This window comes from Ptychodera flava, chromosome 6 (assembly GCF_041260155.1).
Source record: "Ptychodera flava strain L36383 chromosome 6, AS_Pfla_20210202, whole genome shotgun sequence".
NCBI lineage: Eukaryota > Metazoa > Hemichordata > Enteropneusta > Ptychoderidae > Ptychodera > Ptychodera flava.
In genome coordinates this window covers 33,279,220-33,296,425 of record NC_091933.1, presented here as the reverse complement: position 1 = coordinate 33,296,425, position 17,206 = coordinate 33,279,220, and the positions used below count along the sequence as shown (strand labels likewise).

At 38.2% G+C, this 17,206-nt stretch overlaps 1 protein-coding gene across 3 annotated transcripts in view; it reads left to right on the top strand.

Moving 5' to 3' along the window:
* The window catches only part of LOC139135552 (uncharacterized), a 43,444-nt gene that overhangs the window by 21,145 nt on the left and 5,093 nt on the right, over positions 1 to 17,206 (top strand). For all 3 annotated transcript variants that reach the window (XM_070702997.1, XM_070702998.1, XM_070702999.1), the window contains 19 exons: positions 632 to 703; positions 1,276 to 1,347; positions 1,668 to 1,808; positions 3,960 to 4,031; positions 4,313 to 4,390; positions 5,119 to 5,288; positions 5,537 to 5,689; positions 6,060 to 6,215; positions 6,873 to 7,013; positions 7,414 to 7,608; positions 8,154 to 8,272; positions 8,823 to 8,885; positions 9,631 to 9,844; positions 12,690 to 12,800; positions 13,450 to 13,637; positions 14,085 to 14,207; positions 14,610 to 14,721; positions 15,342 to 15,438; positions 16,377 to 16,482. In XM_070702997.1, coding sequence (XP_070559098.1) covers positions 632 to 703; positions 1,276 to 1,347; positions 1,668 to 1,808; positions 3,960 to 4,031; positions 4,313 to 4,390; positions 5,119 to 5,288; positions 5,537 to 5,689; positions 6,060 to 6,215; positions 6,873 to 7,013; positions 7,414 to 7,608; positions 8,154 to 8,272; positions 8,823 to 8,885; positions 9,631 to 9,844; positions 12,690 to 12,800; positions 13,450 to 13,637; positions 14,085 to 14,207; positions 14,610 to 14,721; positions 15,342 to 15,438; positions 16,377 to 16,482 — 2,383 coding nt within the window. The remainder of the gene's footprint in view (positions 1 to 631; positions 704 to 1,275; positions 1,348 to 1,667; positions 1,809 to 3,959; positions 4,032 to 4,312; positions 4,391 to 5,118; positions 5,289 to 5,536; positions 5,690 to 6,059; positions 6,216 to 6,872; positions 7,014 to 7,413; positions 7,609 to 8,153; positions 8,273 to 8,822; positions 8,886 to 9,630; positions 9,845 to 12,689; positions 12,801 to 13,449; positions 13,638 to 14,084; positions 14,208 to 14,609; positions 14,722 to 15,341; positions 15,439 to 16,376; positions 16,483 to 17,206) is intronic.

The window sequence follows — 17,206 nt, the reverse complement described above, 5'->3', positions numbered from 1 at the left end:
TGTACTCCTAATCTATGGCATTTAGGTCAAAAATTCCGTTTTCGGAGAAGATGAAAGAATTTCTCAGCGGCCCTCCCTCCCCAATGAGAAAGTATACCCCTCTCCTTCATTAGTTTTTCCCTTTCTTCGTTCCTCACCCTGAAAAGACACACATATGCCACTCTTTGTTTCCCATTTGTAAAACCTCCCCACTATCCTCTCCTAACTACAGTAGTTTCTCACCGTATGAAGCTGCCTTCTTGATCTTCATTTACAACCCCAAAAACAACCCAGTCCTACTCCGAACCCACCAGCTGCAGTGTAGAGTAATAAATGTTCCTTGCTTACTGATTTTAGAAAAAACTGCCCACAGATGCGAGAAAAAGAAATGCCTGCTCGCCTGATGAGAAATTGCTCGTGATCGATTGTGCAACTTTCTGCATTTTTAAACGATGGTTCAACAATCAAACATAGTCAACATAATCATGTTTGTAATGTATAAGGCTTTCAGAGAATTATAAATTGATTTCGTGCAAACAATCACAATATGACAGGGAACTGTGAATGACGGAAACTAAACTTCCTTGCCAACCTCTTGTTTTGAAAAAAATGTCACGACACTGCTTGATTTTACTTTGATTTTTGCTTTCAGAGATCTTTCAGGAAACAAGTTTTCTACTTTTAGTGCATCAACTTTTCGAGGTCTCTTTTCACTTTTCGAGTTGTAAGTACATCACACAAACCCATGCATTTATGTATGTATGTATGTATGTATGTATGTATGTATGTATGTATGTATGTATGTATGTATGTATGTATGTATGTATGTATGTATGTATGTATGTATGTATGTATGTATGTATGTATGTATGTATGTATGTATGTATGTATGTATGTATGTATGTATGTATGTATGTATGTATGTATGTATGTATGTATGTATGTATGTATGTATGTATGTATGTATGTATGTATGTATGTATGTGTGTGTATGTATGTGTGTATGTATGTATGTATGTATGTATGTATGTATGTATGTATGTATGTATGTATGTATGTATGTATGTATGTATGTATGTATGTATGTTAAGTGTCGATCTAACTAGCTCTTAAAAGACTTCAAAATCAATCTGGATTGAAATAATCTGATTAGAAAATTTCAATACTACAATATACTTGACCATATATATATTTTTTGTACATGAACGAATGATGCTCCTATTACCTAAGGCGCGCATCGATAACTTCCGTTGATTCAAGTCTTTTCTTCTTCTCAATTGTGTATTCTTTATCCAGGAATTTGGACGATAATCGCATACGACATTTACAGCATGGCGTTTTTGACGCTGCACCCAATGTGCTCTATCTGTGAGTATTGTTTTTTTTTTCATCCTGTAAAGATAAACGAACGAATTAGTCTGACGCCTTCGAGACACAAAATGTCTTATCTGTGCACAATGTACTTCTCTTTAACACTGTGCGTGTTGGCGAGGACGTCGCTCTCTGTTTCTGATTACCTGTTGAAATAAACGGAATGCTCGATAGGAGAGTTGATATTCTGGTGACCCTCTTACAGACGATGTAATCCATAAAAACGATTCCACGTAAACTTTGAGATATGCGTTCCGAAATTTTGGCTCATCGCCTACTCGCACCCTTTATAACATGTGTAAATTTATCTCGTGTAGGTCTCTCACTTTCAACAAGCTACGAGACCTTCCAGTTGAAGCAGTGAGGACTTTGCCAAACCTACATGAGCTAGACGTCAGCTTCAATCGAATCAGGAAGTTGTCAAGTCACGTGTCTGGTTTGACCAATGTAGCCGTGTTGTGAGTATAAAATAATATTTGTGCACAATTGCCCAGTTTACCAAGGGAGTTAGTTTTGAAATCCCCAGTTTTAGTGAGGTAAAGTCCAGCAGAGACAAGCTTTGCTTTGCTTGATGATTATTCTGGACGTGGACTTCTGATGGAGTGAATTTGATGTAGCGGTCTCTATGGTTACCTCATTTGGTTAACGCGTTGACTTTATTAAGTTTCATCGTTGTAAAAGCTACCTGTAACGTTCCACGAAATTTACAGCACACCCCAAACGAATTACTGTCATTTGATAGCAGGCCATCTATTCTCATTGTCATTCACTGATGTATTGCGGAAATAGCAAACAGGGGCAGCACCGAATGTAAAAGCCTTACCTGGACGTTACGTGTAGGACATGTGACATGTTCGTGTTTTAGTGTCAAAACGTATGCTGATCATGAATAGCATTAAACAATCATCAAATACCATTTGCTGAACTGATTTTGTTCCAGGCGAAATTTCTTTAGCATGTAGTGTGAGTGACGCTGGCTATAACCTCCGTAATACATCAGATGATCGACAAGTATTTTTAGCAATTCTTTCTTTATCATTCTGATAGCCCGTACTATCGAAATGAAAAGCGATTGACACAAGTGAAAACACTATGCCAAAGGCATCCCATCGCCTGCTAGATTTTTGGACAGAGATCTGTCGTTTACTGTCAATCTGGAAACAAAAAGAGAATAAAAAGATTTGTCATGTTACTACAATGAGATTAAATGTAGACGTGTGGAAGTAAAATCCGGGCTAATGTGCAGCATCTACGAAGCTGTTATCCAATTGGGTAGCTGAATCTTACCATTATAATTAAAACAATACAAATAGACTCCCTAAGTCGCTGTGAATAGTGACAATGGACTAATCAGAGGTAACCTTATTAGCATGCTGCACATCAGCAGTAAAATCCGATTATAGGCGGCCCATACACTATTGATAAGCTCATTATTGAGTTTTTCTCAGTTTTCTCTGTCACTGTCAGTCCCTCTCCTTTTCTTCATGCTCTGACTGATCGTAGTAAATAAAATAAATGACTATATAGCCTAACCTATAGCCTCTTGACTCTTTATTTATTTTACACCCCATTACAAGGACGTTCATCTCTCATATACACATCTTGTAATTAATTAGTCAACACAACTAATTATGCTAATCCGTGGGCTTATCAAGGGTTGGTCAATATTGCAAAGATGTAAAAAAATTAGTAACCTTTCCTATCTTTCGCGATGTTGACCAACCCATAAAATCCCTGATAAGTCCACGGATTAGCATAATTAGTTGTGTTGACTAATTAATTACAACATGTGTGTATGAGAGATATACGTCCTTATAATGGGGTGTAAAATAAAAAAGAGTCACAGAGGCTAGTTTAGGTTATATTACCATTTATTTTATTTACTCCGATTAGTCAGAGCATGAAGAAAAGGAGAGAAAATGATAGAGAAAACAGTGAGAAAACTGAGTAATAGTTTTTGGGCCGCCTGTGAACCGATTAAGACTACTGCGGTAACAGGGTCAGGTATTTCGCGGTCAGACGTCTTTTATCGTGACCCAACGCGGTATACCGTTGCTATAGACAAAATTAAACATTTCTGCTGATTAAAAGAGAATGCCTTTCACCCAGGTGACATTTTCATTTTGAGGCTTGGCTACCTCAATTTTCATCATTCCCCCAACGCCTGCTTGCAGACCAACGCGAAATACGATACGAGAAAATGACAAGACAATTGCAGTCGTCAATCAGAGAAAATGGTCCAAATTGTATAAGATCACCTTTTTAATGATTCGGCTAGTTGTAGAAATCGATTTGCTTGACCCATATTGCATGTCAGATAAGGTTCTGTATCTTCATTTGGCATACTTCCCATTACAGGGACAATAAAAAGCAACGTTTGATTTCGTTCTGGGAAACAAGCACATCTTCTTCCTAAAATATATTGAAATACAACATGACAGCCTATCAAACACGACTTTGCACCAATAGATGAGTTCCACTCCGGATTAGTAACATTGGAAATGACGCAAGAACCGACTGTGATGACGTGTTGAAAACAGAACAAAGATAACAGAAAAATTCGTCAAAAGAGACATCTAATTGAGTGTTTGATTTTCATTTGATATTAGATCGATGGCTGGCAACGAGATAAGCGATATTTCCCAGGATGCTTTTGATGGTCTCGTCAACATGTCAGTCATGTAAGTATGATGTGCAAATGACTTGATTTACTGAATATCAGGGTTTTTTTCATCAGAAGAAAATCACAATCTTTCAGAATTACAGGGTAATTGTTGACAATTACCCCGACTTGAACAAGATTGCGAAGCTGATAGCGAGAATTCACAGAAATTTGGCAGACGAAATTTAGTTTTCACAGACATTCGAGTCTTTGATTTTACTCTTTAGCGTCAAAAGTGTAATTTTAAAGTGATTTTCAGTCATTCCTTTGGCTACATAATGATAATTTTTATATTTTCAGCGATCTCGATGGAAACAAGCTTCAGACTTTGGAGCAAGGTGCTTTGCGTCAATTTTCCCATCTCAACTACGGCGACATGTAAGCGATCCAGTACTGTTTATCAATCTAAATGAATGAAATGCATTCAGGGGAACGTCATCGATCGGCAAAATACAATAACACTCCGAGCATAGTTCGTCTTTACAAATACTAAGTTAAATGTTGCATGTCACGACGACTTGACAAATCCGACGGCTACTTAGGTTGTGCGTGACGTCAGAAGAGATGAGAATTTGCACACAGCAGTTCATCCATAGGCTCATCCCCCCTGCTTTACATCATTGCACCATTAACACGATTGGAACTAATTTGGAAGAATTGGATCTTTATATTTTTCAAATTTTTCAGAGTTAAGTGCCATATAGCTGAATGTTGCAAAATTAGAAATTACTCATGAAAACAAGTGAATTTTGCTAAAGAGAAAAACAGATGAGCTTATATTTGCAGATTAAACCGATATGAGTTCACTATCCAATTATTCCAAATTAGTTGCAATCGTGTTTATGATTATTAACTTACAGTATCTTTTCGTGCACAGATTTCAGTTATAATAAACAAACATAATTCATGTTTGAAGCAATATAGAATAAAGGTTTAACTATAGGGAGTATCGGGATGCAACATGTTCGACTCTATAGGGACCTCTTGTTAGCTTTTAGCGTTATAGCCAATATTGAAAACCTAGCTGAACATACGGTTAGTAGTTGAAATGTTGCGTGTGTTATTGTAAGTGAAATAATGAACACTTTACTATGCAATACTTACAGTACGTTCTACAGCAACCCTCTAATCTGTGACTGTAAAGCGGAAGCTCTGGTACATTGGATGAAAGAACACAGTAATAAGACATCCCCTTTTCCAATACCAACCTGTGTGTGGCCATACCATCTGAATGGCGTCGCTCTCAACAAAGTGGGAGACAAGGACCTCACTTGCGGTAAGCTCGCTTACAAGCTTTAGTAATTGGTAATGCTTTATGTCTCGTGCTTGCTCTCAGATTCTCAGTTTGGAGACAAAACAACTATACGCGAACGGGAAAACGTGAATGTAAACGTGAAATTTCTTTTACTTCATCTGACGTGCATCAAACTATGGGGTTGTGACTCAAATCCCAGATAGACGACTTGGTATGTATCGCTTATTGTGCAAACTTTTAATGAATCTTTTTTTATCCCATCCCTACAGCAAATTACGAAACTGTAAAGTGCTCCACGTCATCTCCTGAGACCGCTGAACAGTGTTCATCTCTTCGAAGTGACAAATGTGTCGTGACTGCCATTGCCAACCGATATCAAGATACCGAAAATTGCCTATGTCGTTCCAAAGGCTCCTGTTATGGTAAGCGGGGTCGGATCACCTATCTCTTCCGCTGGCCCTAGACCAATGAGATCCCCATTCTGTATTTCTGCAAGTAAAATCATGTCACAAATATAATCTTCTTGCAGTTCGAAACTGAATGATGATGAAACAATTTTCCGTACAGCATATACGATGACAAAAGAGTAACCAAATTCAATGTCAGGGGGGCGTAACTTTGTTCGCATATAAAAGTTAGTTCTGGAACAAAAACTTGGTGAAATTCACAGAATTTCTGTTTTTCTGACGATACGTTGCCAAATGAAATTAGTAGGTATCATGAAAGAAGTCTGCATTCGTCCGTACGTTTTATTTTACTCAGACTAAATTACTGGTTGTTATTATTTGTCAGTATGTCCAGCAGGTTCTTACGGTGACTATTCAATGAAAGAGGGATCCTGCAGTTCGTGTCCGATATTTTCCACCAGCGGCTTCGGTTCCATGGACTTGGATCAGTGTGTTTGCATAGATGGTTATGCTCCGAATTCAAGCGGAGGAAACTGTACAGGTAACGTCACCACACTCTTGCAGCGGATCACCAGTATTCGCCTGCCAATTATTTTCTAGAATTTAAAGCACTATGATTTTGGAAACTTCTAGAAAGGCTAGAAAGACGAGAAGCGACAGGAACAAGTCGAGATGTCATTAAACTTCCATCCGCCGGCGAAATAACTTTCTTCTCCGAATACAGCCTGTACGCTTGTATTTTACCATCCTTATTTATGTCCGTAATTATAAGTCTCCGTCGACTATTTATTAGGCGTTCAGAATGCTCCACTTCGTTTCTAATATCTTTGACTTTGAAATCCGTCCAAAGTGAGACCGTTGTGGCATTTGTGCAGAACTTTCGTTAGTCATAATGTCACTGTAATGGCACAAGGGATTTTTGTCCTATTAACTAATAATGATTATAAAAGTCAAACACAAACATATGCTTACGATCATTCAACATTTTACAACGGTTATGTAGAGGTAGTTTTCGATGTAAAGTTGCCGCGAGGCACCAAAAGAAAGATACTTATTTATAGATATTTTGAATTTTGTGTAACGCTACAAGCAAAACAAATCAAAATTTGCACTCTTTAGTCGTTAACGAGTGCAACAGCTTTGAAATAAAGACCACTCTTCATATTGTTAACGTTTAATATATTTTTCCATGCGATAGCTTGCCCAAGAGGTTATTTCAAAAACAGCGTAGGTCAAGGCGGCTGTACACCATGCAAAAACGGAAAGGCGATATTCAGCGGCTCCACAGTCTGTAGCTGTTACCCTGGTTACACGTTGAATAGTAATTACACATGCTCAGGTAATATTCCAGAAAAAAAGTTATCGCTACAAAATGTCACCGCTAGAGCAAAATAATTGCTGACTAGACCATTCGACGGGTCATGGAGGTTATATTTAAATATCTCTTTTAGAAAAGCCTGTTTATCACGTATGTTGAAAGCATTGGATACCACAGATAAAAAGTCGTGACGGTAAAAATCAATGATTATTTCTGATAAACCAAGAAGAGCATGATCAAATCAGTTTCCTTCAAAGTGAAAAAAGATAACCATTTCTTTTTTGAACAAAGAGAATATTGCATGATTTCGATGAACACATTGTTGTGATTATTATCCTCATTACATTATCTGCTGATTACCAGAGTTTAGTCAGGCACATTTGAGTTGATTTTTCTCCATACTGTTCACCTCGACTCACAGCTTGCCCCGAGAATACCTTCAAGGTTGTACAAGGGAGCGGGGAATGTCTTGCATGTCCGTCGCTTTCAGAGAGTCGTGAGGCCAGCGGCTCTGTCTACGACTGCATGTGCACCGTAGCCAACATGGAAATGAGAATTATCGGTGGAGCTGCGAAGTGTGTCGTCACAGGGGCGGAAAAGGATCGTCCAGAGAAATGTGAGTCAGTTTTGTTCCTCAAATCACCTTTTTTCTAATGCTGTGTTTGAGATAGACAAACGAAATGTGAATAAATAAACAAATCATATCATATAGCCCGGAAAATCACTATTACTATTTTTTTCACGACTGCCATATAGCGTGAGTTTGAAGCTCTGGGTCAATAACATCGATGTAAAATTAAATTCATCAAGAAACGAATGACTCCATAGCACTGCAATTTTGGAAAAACCTCCAGGAATATTAGAGAAGCGGTATGCCAGGTATTTATAAAAGCGAATATAAATGTATCCGAAGATACTCGATCTGAAGTTAGTTGATCGCAGGAAATGGATCAACCTCATGCTTGACGGCAAAGAAACCGGGTGGGGCGTCTTTGAAGGCGTGTATACCCACGCCACTCGACTGCGCCATATGTAAGGAGATGTCGGTGTCACCATTATAGAAGTGATATACCAGGTTACTGTCCTGGCCAGTTACTCATTTTATGCAGGATTTGTGTATACTGACAGCTTTCATGTTCTCATGTAATTTTTTCCTCAAAGCGAGCATTATGTACCTGTTGTTCATTAGTTTGGGCCTGGTCGCACTGATAGCAATATCAGCTGGTGTTGTCACGGTCATCTCGAGACGCTGTTTCCATAGCAGTGACATGACAACCATGGTGAGTCTATCGCATCGGGTATTAACAGTCTGCTTGCAATAACCAATATTGCTATATGAACATAACCAGCCCAATGAACATAACCAGCCCTGTGGTGCTAGATTTTGAGTATAGGGTAAAACCTCTGTATTGTCCTTTAAAACAATGAAAACGTTTATTGATTTTGTCACGACAACGTTAGAGGTAGCAGATAAGGGACTTATGTTGTCACCATTAGTTAATTAGTTAGTAAATTAGTTATTAGTTAGTTAGATAGTTAGTAAGCTAGTTAATTAGTTAGTTAGTTAGTTAGCTAGTTAATTAGTAAGTTAGTAAGTAAATGAAAAAACAAATAGATAAAAAAAATTATAATCAAAACAACCACCACTACTATTACTACTACTAGCTCTTGTTGTTGTTGTTGTCGTCGTCGTCGTCGTCGTCGTCGTTATTGTCGTTGTTGTTGTGTTGTTGTTGTTGTTGTTGTTGTTGTTTGTGGTGGTGGTGGTGTGACATATACATGCTTAACAATAAATAATAAAATAATTTTTATGCTTTATTTTGAATTTAGGGGAGCTCATCGACTTGTAATACATACGTAGATGAGAGAAGCGTATCAGAAATCCAAATGAAAGTAAGTTATTTGATATTTGTCTGTTCAAGAGTGTATGGTAAGGATTGATTCTACCGGTCAGTCGATTAGCTAACTGGATCATATCATAACTTGTGTGAACATGAGCCAGTACATTCTGCAAGAACGAGAAATTTGTGTGCGAGGGAAAAAACAAATATAATAAATAGGCCATAGGAAAAATCTAGGTTTGTTAGTCTTTGTCTAAAGACTCCCGTAAAGAGAGAAATTTACTTCTGTTTGGCACGATCAGTTATCTTCGTTTACAGAACAACGCCTACTTCTTTGCAAGGTGCCTGAGTACTCTGGCTTGTGAGTTCTAATCCATTACAGGATATCAGATTGCCTGGATACAAAAACTTTACGAGTGTTTTCCATAACATTCAAATTACATATGTAGCATTTTGTACTCAGTCAGAGATGCAAATGCTTATTTTAATTGGATGCATATCATGGAGAGAAAAAAAACACAGCACAAGTTTGAATGGGTTGTTGAGGTGGTTGTCCGTTTGTTTGAGTTCATGCCATATTATTGAAGAAAATAGAACAACTAGTACATCAACGGCGGAAGACATTTAACGAGTAAGAAATAATGAGTCTCTGCTTGCTCGAAGAATCGTCATTCGATGTGAATGTCCGAGGTGTATATTGTCGACAACCTTTCGTTGAGTGCATTTATTTCCCCGAGTATCTGGGCTATCTTGAACATAGGTATCATACTGTTACTATTATGGTTTGCCTTCCCAAGGAAACAGACAACAAGACCCCTGCGAATTCGCTTGATGATTCCGATGGCATTTTCATGCAAGACCCAAATTACGTCAAGTGGGAGTTCCCCCGGAAAGATTTGGACCTGGTAGGCGTTGTTGGGCAAGGAGCATTTGGACAAGTCTTGGAAGCCAAGGCGTACCATCTTCCCGGGAAAAGTCAACCATCGAAAGTTGCAGTGAAAACTTTGAAGAGTAGGATATGTCATTTCTTTCTGACTTGAATCGTTCTAGCGTTCTCTATAAGCAAGTTAAGGTAGTATCCGCCTCAAAAATGAAAGACTTGAACATTTTCTCAAACTTTCTTCAAGGAATCTTTCAACCATTCTCCTTCAAAATCAAGAATAAAAATCAGGGGTCACTGTACAAATTGTGGTGCTAGAGAAACAAATTACTTCAAGATTTACCGATAATTGTAACCCGAAGTGGCTGCCATCCCTGGGTTAACTCTATATAGGAAAACAAAATTTTGATTTCCGAAAAAAAAAGTTGGTGAAAATATTTCTTACATCAAGAGCTTTAAATTGAGCCCCCAAAACCAGTACATCACAAAATAATTGTATAAGTTTGAGAGTCAGAATATCAATTCCTTAGGGCATTCTACCTTTAAAGGTTCATTTAGGTATCTGAATGGTTTCGTACTGTCTGATTTAGCATAGGAAGGGGAATTATTTCTCTCGAGTCAGTAGAAATATGGAAAAGAAATGTGCGGCGCGACTTGGATGAGAAAGTGCCACTTACTCCCCAAAGGTAAGACTCTGTTGTCATTCTTACCGTTACCAGGTGAGAAATTCCGGCTCTCACCGATATATGGTGAGGAATGTTTAAGAGCCTCATTCTCGCCAGTGTTATAGAAAATTCTCACCATTCTCCGATGAGACTTAAAATGCTCACTGGACATTGATGAGACTCAGTCTTGAGCCTCCCCAGTGACCAGTGAGATTTTGGTCTCACTGATGAGTTTTATATAACTTATTTAATATTGCGTTGAATACTTTTTTGTACACTTCCAAATGTTTACAAGCTATTGACTACTTTACTTTTGTCACACACTCAAAGTCAAATACACGCAAACACCACGGAGACAATGAACGAATAGGCTACAACACAACACAACAAAGAACAGAATTACGACCATCTAGACCAGAGAAGTGATACCAGATACATCGAAAGGAGTGAGCGTATCTTGCCGACCACCTTGCACACGCCATGTAGCATCTACTACATTTTATATAGCATATAATTTATGATACAATGTGCAATTCTTTTCTGTGTTGTAAAACGTTTAGCCGTCAGTTCATATATTACATTCCGAAGAGCAACATTGAATCCATATTCTACACAGTAAAGTTTATATCAACAAATATGCGGTAGCTTATGTTTACTGAACCACGCTTTTCAAGGGACTGATGATGTCTTCGTTATTTGAATAGTTGCGGTACATCGTGAGTACGGATCCCATGGAGAATTTACTTCAGTTACTCAGCTCTGCTGTTCAATAGACCTCTTTCGTTCTGCTTAGGTGTGGCACGCTGTCAATTTAGGTGTATAAACAGTCCTCGGGGCCGATTCATGAAATTTCGGCTTCATAAAATTGAGACGGTAACTTGAACGATCACGCAGATCGTATCTGGAAAGCCAAAAAGTCCGGTAATTTCCTTTCAACCGTTGCAAGCTATTGCTCGGGCAAGTTCGAGCATTTGATTTCAATCGCACGCGGTTGGGAGTAAAGATATTATGAAATTGCCTTCCAAAACTAAAGCCGTAAAATGGGCCATGTGTATACTTTTCTTAAAGTGTGTGACTTAAATGTTTTTCATGTAGTTGTGATCGTTCAGGCGAAAATGGTTCAATGGCGTGAATTGTTGGCAGCCAAATCGCGCCTAGGTTTACTGCGCAGACTCCACTCTAATTCGTTCGTCATGAACTACAATTGTGTGCGTCAAGTATTTGTGTATGAAAAGAGAAAGATCAAAGACAGGCCATTTCAGATGTCCTATTTTTTATCGACGTTAACAAACGCTAGGTCTCTTGAAAATGTTCGTTTTAAGTTATTTAGGTCGACATCGAAGCGGGAATCGTTAACATACGAATCGTTACTTATATCCAGTATTAAGGCGCACGCCATCCATATTTTGGTAGAACGCGCCTCGGGGACAGATATTCGGACACTCAAACTTATTCAATTCTTTTCTGATCTACCACTTGTGGGGGTTCATTTTAAAGCTCTTGGTGTAAGAAAACTTTTCACCGTCTTAGTTTTTTGAAAATCGAAAATTTAATTTTTTTTCCATAGAGTTAACACAGGGATGGAGGCCATTTTGAATTTCAAATATCGGTAAATCTCGAGTAATTTGTTTCTCTAGTTCCAAAATTTGCATGGTGACCCCGATTTTTATTCTTGATTTTGAAAGGGAATGGTTGAAATATTCTTTGAGGAAAGTTTGAGCAAAAGTTTAAGTCTTTCACTTTCGAGTTGCATACTACCTTAAAGAATTTAACTTGTTTCTATCTCGTCGACAAATTGCTCCGTACGTCCAGTTCCAATAACCTTGGCATTTTTAATCATTAGACAACACCCATCTCCGTTTAAGGCTTTCATTGTATAACAATATATGTACATGTTTGGTTGGAACAATCATCGTCAGTTCAAAATGTCGATGTGCAAAAGTTTAGGAAATATAGGTTTAAATATAATGAGGCCTTTAGGACAGATATTTGGACTCTCAAACTTTACAATACTTGGTTTAGCCTACCACTTGTTGCGTCTCATTTTGAAGCCCATGGAGTTGATAAAATTTTCATCGGCCGCAATTTTGTGAAATCGTAATTTGAATTTACCCTACACACTGAACACATGCATGGCGGCCATTTTGAATTTCAAGGGTCGCCTGATTTTTTTAGGATTTCGAAAGGGTTTGCCGGAAAGATTTAGCAAAAGATAGAGTCTTTAAATTTCGAGGTGCGTACTACTTGGAGGAGGGCGGTCATCGAGACTGTATTTTCAATCGTCTTATGTGTCTTTTTATCGCATTACCAGAAAACGCCATGTCTGAAGAACGGGAAGCTCTCAAGACTGAACTGGACCAACTGATTTATGTTGGATATCATCCAAACATCATCAATCTTCTCGGTGCAAGCACCTCCAACGGTAAGATTTTCCCTGTTCGTTGGTGCATCTAAGAGAATCTACAAACTAGTCTGGACAGCTTGACTAGAAAATTGTTTTACCCGTCACCGTTGAATGCCTTACTTCTCGCAATAAAAACAAATAATTATTGTGGTGGATTTCTACGGCTTGTATTGCGTTGAATTTTTGCCAAGCTTTACCTTCATGAAATATTAATAATCACAACATGAAAGGGTCAACAACTGTAATTATTGATAACACTTACTATTTTACTTTCGCCTTATAAAACAAGCTTGTATATTTCACTTGTGACTCAAAAGAATGTTGACATTCACAGCATCAGCCTTGCCATCGCAATGGAATATGTAGAGTAATGGATGTTGTTGTTGATAAATGAATTCCAGTCAGGACAGTCAACAGTAACCTTTGGCATGGGGCAAATATAAGCTCAGCTTACAAGCTGAACAAAAGGGACTTTGAAACTATTTGGTTGTAACAGAAAAAACTGCCTTTTACAAGCAATACCAATGTTCAATTTATGCTCCTCTCCGTGGGTTTATTTGTGACAATTATTCTTTCCTAAAATCTCTTTAGTCCCCTTCTACTCGGATGAAAGATTTCAGCCTCACCGTAGCCATTCCATAAACTTTGATATTCCATTTAAATCCAGGAAATCTGATGATAATCATGGAGTACGCCGAGTATGGAAACTTGCAGAGTTTCTTGAAATCCAGGTGTTGCGTGACTGAATACCTGGACAACATGGAGAGTAGCGACACATCGCCGCTGTCAGAAGCAGACTTGTTCTCATTTGCATGGCAGATTGCCCGAGGAATGTCTCACCTGGCAAGTGTCAAGGTAATTATTGGCCATTGAAAAGAAAATCTCAGCCTTCTCCTTTAATGATTGCGTATATAGGTCTACATTCTTCATAATCGTTTAGTAGGATTATTGTTGTATCTTATGGAGTTAACGGTATATTTCCAATGCATTGTCATCTGTTGACGCAATCTGTCATCAGTTTCATCGTTTTTCGCGTTTTTGTTTAATCCGTTCAGCAGTGTGTCTATTCAAGCCTAATAAATACGGCCTAGTCTTTTGGCGGAACTGTATTGCATCTACGTACATACGACATGTCGTTTTGGTTAAATAACGCCACGATGGCGGTTTGAGAATTATGACGTAAATATGTGATATTTTCCAGCCCAAGAGGTTTCATTCACGCGCAGTCGGTGTGCTTCTCGAATCAGAATGAATTCACGGCGACTGTGATCAAACCGTGATGCTCCATATTCTGTTTTCCAGTGTGTTCATCGTGATCTAGCTGCCCGAAATGTGCTGGTTAGCGAAGACATGGTTGCCAAACTCTCCGACTTTGGTCTTGCGAGGGAGATATACGAGAGTGGTTACTACTTCAAGGAGTCCAAGGTATAATAAGTCGCAAGCCCGATGTTTCCTGAATTAAAAATAATCACGCTCATTTTGTTACTTTTTCGTTTATATAGTCACAATCATACCCATCCATAATCCAATAACACTGGGTCAAAATTCGTATTACATAGTCAATTTTTATAAACATAGACACAAAACAGCACAGGACAGACAGTAAAGCACCGGTACACACAACAAAGTCAAATTCATGAAAGAAAGATATATGGAGCTCTGGCAAAAAGACCATTTATGCCAGAGGTCCATATCATTTATCATTTTTAATGCTTATACTTTATGTCAAGAAAAGTTCTCATGAGAAAGCAATGACGAAAGAAATTGATGAAAGATTGTTAGAATCGGTGTGTACTTCCATTCAGCGAACATTCCATTGCATTGCAGGGGCGATTGCCTTACAAGTGGATGGCACCCGAGGCAATAATGTTCGGACAATACACCACAAAAAGCGATATCTGGTCTTATGGCGTACTGCTCTGGGAAATCGTCACTCTAGGTATTATAGCATTTCTACCTTCATATTATCATGATATGAGTTCAACAGAATAGATCGCACGCCCGGCTGAGTTTTTGCCGATTCGATTTAAGTCCGTTACGATGTGTGTTCGCCCGCTGTTTAAGTGTGCAAAAAGTATGGCCCCGCTTAAATTCTACAGGTTAGTGTAAAAAAGCTGCTTCCTGCGCAGGAATTAACTAAAATTCTTATATTTCAAACCAGAGAAAAAAATTGGAATTGTGCCAGCTTTGTATTATCCATAACATATCAACGGATCAAAATGAAATTCGAAATTACAGATCGTGTTGACTTTGTCGAGAAAAGTTATGTAGATTGTGTGATTTTAGAAGGAATTGACAAGTGTATAATGCAATAGACGCTCCGACGCGTTCAAAATGACCAACCTGCGCAAACGTAAATCGGACGACAGAAGACAAAGATTAATGTGTATGGGGAACACTTACAAGCTAGAAGTATTGTCTAGTGTATATGTGACAGGGTATGACATTATTTAGATTGTTGCTGTTAGGTCGCTGGAGCTATTTTCGATATTTGTGATATGAATTTAGACGACATACACGAACAAGATTTTAATAACATCCTATGAATATCCGTGACAGGAGGAACTCCATACCCTGGTGTGCCGGTGGAACAGATGCTTCCACTGTTAGAGTCCGGATACCGAATGTCCAAGCCTCCAAACTGTAAACAGGAAATGTGAGTAACGGCCGTGGTTTATGAGAGGAAAGCTAGACATTGCTGAGGTCATCAATTTTTTCCTAATTTAGATCCGTCATAAAGGATATACTATCAACGTCGGGTCGAGGAGGAATTCACACATTACATGAAAACAAATGTCCAGTCAAGCCTCACATTGGAGCCATTTTCAGATTCCATTTTCAATAAATATCTGACAAAGGGCAAATAAAATAGCAATGAAGCTGAATATTGATGTTCCTCGTTTCCCCATTACTGCAGGATCATCCTTCTATTTTTTGCAACCATTAGTCCAAGAGTACATTAAGGTTCACTTTATTCTGCATTAGATGCGCTCCATTGTGCATCCTGCCCGCACCAGGCAATCATTCAACAATGTCTCCCTCCAGTGACTTTCAACCGAATAATTTTATACTCCAGCTGTTGTTGAAGCCTACGGCCAGTTTCTTTAAGAAGTAAAGTTGTGCTGAAAGAGACTGCGATTACAGGCGCATGTGTAAAGTTGAGAGAGTCAGTTGCGAGGAAAAATGTGTGTTATCTGATTATCTTTTACAGTAGTAATCCTTGTAAAAAGATATTGTCATATATTTCCTGAACAAAAATATCAGCATAATATGTCCGCTGGAATCAGATGCCTAGAGCTACTTTGCCATCAGAATTCGGTACCGGAGACCAATTTTTTTTTTAAAAATCAATAGAACAGCTTACTCGGGTCGACATCCGGAGTAAATAGGTTATTTATATTTTTCAAGCTTGGTATAATATGTTCTATGCATTCTTTGTTTCGTCCAACACGATTAGTGAACAATGCACTGTGAATGGCTAAAGGCAAATATAAAAGACACGAAAACCGAGCATGGAAATCGCTTGATATGATTTAACGGATTCATAAAAGATTCATAGTGACAGTGTAATTGTTGTCTGTTCCCAATTCACAGTTACGATATAATGCTGACCTGTTGGAACAAGAAGCCATCCAAGCGACCAACTGCTGAAGAGTTATACCAAACATTTGATAAAATTCTGCAGTCAACTGCAAACCAGGTACATTGTCTTGTTCTCTGTTCAACCTCCGTGTCGAAATTGAAAAAAAACAACAACAACAAAAACAAAAAACACGACTCATTAAATCAATTTGGTGTCACTTTAAAATCGTACCAACAGAATGTTCCTAGACATTTTCTTTTCTGTTTGCTTCATGCTTGAATTGTGACATATGACCCATTCTTTCGGATATGTTGCTGTATCATTGATCAGATTGTTTATCACACAGTTGCTTGTATTTAGTATTCATTGACATGGTTCTTTGTATGCCCACTTCGCAATCTTCGATAAACTGATTTGTGATTTGTGTACGGTTACGTTGCTTTTTCCTCCTTTGTCGTACGTGCGTGTTTTATACCTAGAATAAGAAATTTCTATTTCGTTTTATTTATTTATTTTTTTGCAATACAGCTCTTTTTATGACTTCCATAAATTTCCTTACGCGAGGAACTCAGCTACTGACTTATTTTAAGTGGGACCGTACTTTGTTTTACACCATTTTTTCAGAATGTTTCCAGTATTGACCATTTTTGACGTATTTGTATATGCCAGATTATAGGCAAGGAAACATTTCCACAAAAAGTTCTTTGTTCCATCAGCAATTTTTATTTTAAACTCTGGCTTCTTTCTATTATGATTCAGACTGTATATGTACATTTTACAGATCAATTTAGTTTTACTGTGTTGTTGTACATCGTTATGATGATCGTACGTCATGGTCGTG